General features: G+C 39.5%; 1 protein-coding gene and 1 long non-coding RNA gene across 19 annotated transcripts in view; both read left to right on the top strand.

Annotated features, from left to right (window-relative positions):
* The window catches only part of LOC116527570, a 2,922-nt gene extending 654 nt beyond the window's left edge, over nucleotides 1-2,268 (top strand). Inside the window, exon 2 of the long non-coding RNA XR_004258613.1 lies at nucleotides 36-2,268. This is a non-coding gene — a long non-coding RNA (uncharacterized LOC116527570). The remainder of the gene's footprint in view (nucleotides 1-35) is intronic.
* NIN (ninein) overlaps nucleotides 1-6,000 on the top strand; it is a 108,202-nt gene that overhangs the window by 46,359 nt on the left and 55,843 nt on the right. For all 18 annotated transcript variants that reach the window (XR_004258611.1, XR_004258610.1, XR_004258612.1 and 15 more), the window contains one exon: nucleotides 4,177-4,216. Coding sequence is in view for 13 of the 18 variants with exons in the window: in XM_032244568.1 (XP_032100459.1) it covers nucleotides 4,177-4,216 (40 nt within the window). In the remaining 5 variants the exon portion in view is untranslated. The remainder of the gene's footprint in view (nucleotides 1-4,176; nucleotides 4,217-6,000) is intronic.

Genomic DNA, 6,000 nt, shown 5'->3' with positions numbered 1-6,000 from the left:
AAAAAAAAAAAAAACCAAAAAAAAAAAAAAAAAAGATTTTGTGTGAAATCATTAAAGATGAGGATGCTGTCTGGGCTTTGGAAGGCCATGCTGTATCTGGCACTGTTGGCTTGGACTGTCCCAGGAATGCCTCTTTGGGATGGTCTCGGTTCACATGGCAGGTCTCAGTTGAGTGTCTCTGATCTTGCCACAGTCTGCTAAATTTGGGAGGCTTTGGCATCCAACATCCGCCTGCCTAAGCAGCACGTGGGCTTCCCACCAAACCTTCTCATCTGTCATAATAGAGGGAGATGTTGCAGATGCTGCAGAGCAATCTTTACCAAAAGGAAGGAACTTCCCTTTCTCCCATCCCTTAGTCACAGGAAATAAATTTAGTGAGAATTTAGTGGGCAAATAAATAGTGAAAGTTGTACCTATTTCTGTCGCATCAACAACATTTATGACAGTAAAGGAAATAAAAGGAAATTGTTTCCCATGGTCTTTGAACCAAGATGCATCTGTTTTTATCATCTCTTTCCTTCTGGTCTTTGCCTAATTGTATAAATATTTCTGCTGATGGTAATCATAGGATATAGACAGCGTTTTTGTAATGGTGTTTCATTTAACAGATGTTTTTCCATGTTCCTAAATGGTTTTTTAATTATACTTTTAATGACTACCTTATAATGTATCATTATACTTTATGCTCTATTGTTGAATATTTGAATTGTTTTCAGTACTTTCTTGTTACAAAAAGTGTTATGATGTACATATTTACACATAGAGCCTTTGTTTCTCCTTGATTTTATTGTCTTTGAATACCAAGTGAAATTATTGAATCAAAAAGTGTGAACATTTTTATTGCTTTTGATACATAAAGCCATTTATGTTACTAAAAGAATAATGATCATTTAAAGTGCCACCCATAACATATAAACAGTCCTATTTTAAATCATAACCTTGATGGTAGTGGGAGTTATATCTTAAATACTGTGCTGATTTAATAGGAACAAAATGACTTTTTTTTTTTTTTTTTAACAAAATGACTTCTTGGTTTTAATCTTTCTCTGATTGCTGTTGAGATGAAACTTCCCCCATGTCTTTAAAAAAAAATTATGTTGCCTCAGCTGGGTGTGATGGTGTGCGCCTGTAATCCCAGCTACTTGGGAGGCTGAGGCAGGAGGATCTCTTGAACCCAGGAGGCAGAGGTTGCAGTGAACCAAGACCGCGCCACTGCACTCCAGCCTGGGTGACAGAGCGAGACCCCATCTCAAAAAAAAAAAAAAAATTATGTTGCTTCTTATGTGAATTGTCTGTGTTCCTTGCTTCTCTGCTGCGGAGACTTGGCATTTTTCTTACAAATGTGTATGAATAACGGATACCTACCCAGGCCTACCCAATTGAATGCTTTGAGTTTAAACATGGGAATTAAAAGAAAATTCTACATGAATCATATAAACATATGTCTAATAAAAATAACAAAATTGTATAGAACTTATTATTTGCCAGGCACAATTCTAAGCACTTTACCATAACTCCATGAAATATGTATTACTTTGTTCCCATTTGATAGTCCCCTGACTGATAGTTCTCTAACCTGAGGCAGAAGTCGTCAAGATACTTGCCTAAGGCCAAAGTGGTAGGGAGCCAGAATTCAGCACCAGGCACTCTGGCTCCTGAGTCTATGCAGTGGTGGACTCTATATTCAATCCCTTATTTGTTAGGAATATAAGAATCCAGGGAAGAAGGAAGCAGGAAAGTACTGTCCCAGAGAGTGAACCAGACATAGGCACCCAGTCCCAGGGACTCATAAGACATTGGAAACAGTATATTGGAGCATCTTGCTTCTCTGAATTTTGTGCTCGCTATTTTCTAATGAATGAGAAGTAAATGAACCAATGGTTTAGTAATGAGAAGGATTTTTGAAGGTGTGTGTGTGGCATTTTTACAGCTATATATTCCAACTGGAACTATCTTTATGGTTTGGGGCCAGTGATAAAATATTCTACCATTTCTCCCATTCATTTCTGCTATTAGAAATCATCTCCTGCTTGTGATTTGGTAGGTTTTGACCAATGGCTCTGAGAACATAAATCTCTGTTTTATTTGTCATAGTTGGAATTAGTGGATTTAGTTCTGGGGTATTTCCAACTGGTATGCTAAATAGTGAATTTTCATAATTTTGGATGTCAAAGTAGTATGAGCATTTAAATTGTATGCTCTGTTGAATAGGGAAATAAATATGGAGGGGCAGACAGGCAGGATGATTTTGTTGATTTAAAATTTGTGCAGTTTAATTCTGACCCGAAATGAGAATGTAAGACAATTTATGAAGGACTGTTGACTTTACCACTCACTCCCTGTCCCCACCATGCCTCATACATCCACTAGATTGGAGAGACATCCTTATGTAAAATGTAGGCTGAGTGAGCTGATGAAATTGTTATCACAAGCAAAAATCACACTGTGTCGTAATTCAGTTTTCATTGATACCACGTTTATTAGTGACTTTCCATTGTAATCTGAATGAATTATAGTGAACTTAAACATTTTGAGTTATGGCCTTTTGGTGTCTTCTGTTTGTTAACAATAATCCATCTCAGCATTGTCAGCTTGGTATGGCCAAATTAGATGAACTCTCTGAATTGGTACTATCTTAAATATCTTTCTAAGTAAAATATGGACCTGTGAAACCGTGATCAGTGGTTGGCCTTCACTTAAGGGGAGAGAACTACCACTAGTGAGTGTAGAGAATAAAGTAGATGAGTGTAGGTTGCCTGAAAGAAGAACTTCAACTCATATTAACTTGAACCAACTACTGAAAAACAGCATTTCATCTAAACATTTTACCTGGCACACCATCTGCCATGAGGAATCCAAGTTCTAGAGACAGGTATTAATTAGGCTGACTTTCCTGTCGAATTTATTTTTGGATTGTAAGAAATCAGCTAGCCTTGTACAGTTCAGCTACCCAGAAAATGTGCTGGTTATTTATTATCAAAGTCACCTTCATTCATAAAGCTGGATCATTGCCATGACAGCAGCCCAGTTTTAAAAGGAGGATTCACCTTTTCTAGCAGGGTTTTCTTGAATGGTTATAGTCCCTGATAACAGTGATTAGTTTTAGGCAGCTTGCTGGAGAGGCTAAAGCCATTTACTAGAAGCCATAGCCATGGTGGGCCTGCTTGTTGCAGCTGCTCAAAAGACGACCCGTACCTGCCTGGCCAGTGGAGGGAGGGCTGGATTTTGGTCCTGACTTGTGCCCTTAGCAGGGCACTTTTGTGCAGTACACACATGTGTAAGTGCAACTGTATGCTGTGACTTTGGAGAAGAGGCAGGAATAATGAAGCATGAGAAGGGCAAAAATAGTCCAATTCAGGTAAATTGAACTGCCTTTAATGTAATTTACTGGTAATGTACATTTTACTTAACTCACACTTTCTCTAGCCTACTTACTTTAAATTGCATCTGTCTCCTCACTATGCCACAGCTACACCAAGCTCATTCTTGCTTCCTTGCTTCAGCAAATAACAGCTGTCCCCTTCTTTCATTTGGCTCTCTGCAGTTTATCCTTCAGGTCTCAGTTTAGACATTGCTTCTTCTCGATCTACCAAGTCTTAAGTATCCCATTTGGGAAGCCACATGGCATCCTGAACTTTCTTGTCATAGCACTTAAAATACTACTACCCTGTTGTACTTCCTGTTTTCTTGTCTGCATGTCTTCATTAGCATATAAGCTTCTTGAGACAGGAAATATGTTTGTCCTGTTCATGGTTGTACTACCAAGACCTAGCACAGTACCTAGCACAAAAAGAAGCACTCAGTACACATTTATTGAAGAATAAATGCATAAATGCCTGTGTACAAATATTTGTTGGTTGATGGATACTGGATACTTGCGTTGGCTGGGTTTAATTGGTTGTGATAGGTTTTGCTGTTGAATAAGTGACCTGGCAAATGAGGACAGATCCTTGGTGAAATGCTACAGAAGGCTGTGTGGTGTTTCTTAGGAGTCTCATCCTGATTGACTGGTTAACTGAAGAGAACTTATCTAGATAGATACGCTAGAGTCCTGAAATTATGTGACTCACTTAGATGATGATTTCAGAGCCAGAGAGTGATCTCCTCTAGGAAAAGCTAGGACAGTTCTTTCTGAATATGTTCTAAAGCACACGAATCTTCTCTTGCCTTCTCTAGCACTGGAAGACACAACGGAGTGAGGAGTATGAAGCAGAAGGTAAGAGCTGAGTGTGTTAGGAGGTGCCTGGAAGGGAAGGGCTGCCGGGTACTCTCCACGCCCCGTCTTTCTGATCTCCTATGCTGGAGGCTAGCTGGGAATTAATGTTAAGAACAACAGCAACAAAAAAATTATTCCCAATTGATAGCTCTTAGTTTAAAAATCTTAGCATTTAATATTATGCAAGAGATGGCAACTAAGATGTATAATTTCACTTCTGGGCTAATTTCTCTTTTAAATAGACTTTGAAATTAATTTGCTAACAGTCCTAAATAGTGACTTATTAAAATGCATCCCTTGGCAAAACACAGTGGCTCACACCTGTAATCCCAGCACTTTGAGAGGCCAAGACAGAGAATCACGTGAGCCCAAGAGTTCAAGACCACCCTGGGCAACATGGCGAAACCCCATCTCTACTAAAAATAGCCAGGTGTGGTAGCATGTGCCTGTTGTCCCAGCTAATCAGGAGGCTGAGGTGGGAGAATTCATTAAGCTTGAGAGTTGGAGGCTGCAGTGAGCCATGATTGTGCCACTACACTCCTACTTAGATAACAGAGACTGTCGCAAAAAATAAGAATAAATAATAAATTTTAAAAATGCATCCTGTGACAAGTTTCACATGTATTTAAGAAGCATCAGGGCAAGGCCCGGTAGCTCACACCTGTAATTCCACCACTTTGGGAGGCCAAGGAGGGTGGATCACAAGGTCAGGAGTTCAAGACCAGCCTGGCCAAGATGGTGGCACCTCATCTCTAACTAAAAATACAAAAATTAGCCGGGTGTGGTGGTAGGCACCTGTAATCCCAGCTACTCGGGAGGCTGAGGCAGAGAATTGCTTGAACCTAGGAGGTGGAGGTTGCAGTGAGCCAAGATTGTGCCATTGCACTCCAGCCTGGGTGACAGAGCAAGACTCCGTGTCAAAAAGAAAAAAAAGCAGCAAAAAACAGCAGCATCAGAACACGTTGATCCTCTGGCCACCAGATGGCACTGTGGTTCAGCTAACAGAACCTCAGCCCACTTCACAGCCCTTTGTGGATTAACTTGTACTTAAGGTATAATTATAACCTGTTCTCTAGGTCGCCAGCATGGAGCAACACAGCAGTAATGGGCTTAATTCCTGTTAGTAAAGAGTGGGAGTAGCACTAAATGTGCCTTTCAATCCTCTGAGGTTTTTCCAGGCACACAAAATTGTGCCAGTAATTAGCTCATGTTTAAGTAATGACTTTACAGAATCTCTAATGTGTAAGTGCAAAATTTAGAAGTGAGGACTTTTAATAGGGAATAAATAAACACTTTCGATTTTTAAATAAGTAGTTTAATCCTTAAGTTTTCAAATGGAATTTACCTTAATGTATAGATAACTGGGAACTTATTGCAACCATTGATTTATTGTTTTTTTTTTCACCTGGACTGTTGGTTTCTGTATGTCAGAATATTCATGTGTAAAGATTGGGGAATAGTCTAGTCTTGAGAATTTTATAATGAAATTATTTTCTTCTCAGCAAAAGATGCTGTAGTTCTTAGACTGGAAGGAAAGTGGAGGTAACACGTTCTGGTAGCTATAGTTGAGATAGGGCATATAGAGTTCTTGATGATGGCCCTCAACCAGCTTTCTCTTATGATCACTACAGCCTAAGCTTGTGATGTGCTCAGCTGAAATAAAACAAGCCTAGAACTTCACGGTATTGCACAGGAAGTTATTACACAGGTATGACTTGTCAGGGACCAAAAAAGTGCCCATTTGCTGTACTTGCTGCCTTAGGAACAATGATTCTGTTTCATGT

The sequence above is a fragment of the Sapajus apella genome, unplaced genomic scaffold (genome assembly GCF_009761245.1).
Source record: "Sapajus apella isolate SASKATOON/1434 unplaced genomic scaffold, GSC_monkey_1.0 scaffold55, whole genome shotgun sequence".
Lineage (NCBI taxonomy): Eukaryota > Metazoa > Chordata > Mammalia > Primates > Cebidae > Sapajus > Sapajus apella.
Note: the sequence above shows the minus strand (reverse complement) of the source record. Positions and strands in the feature narration are given on the sequence as shown.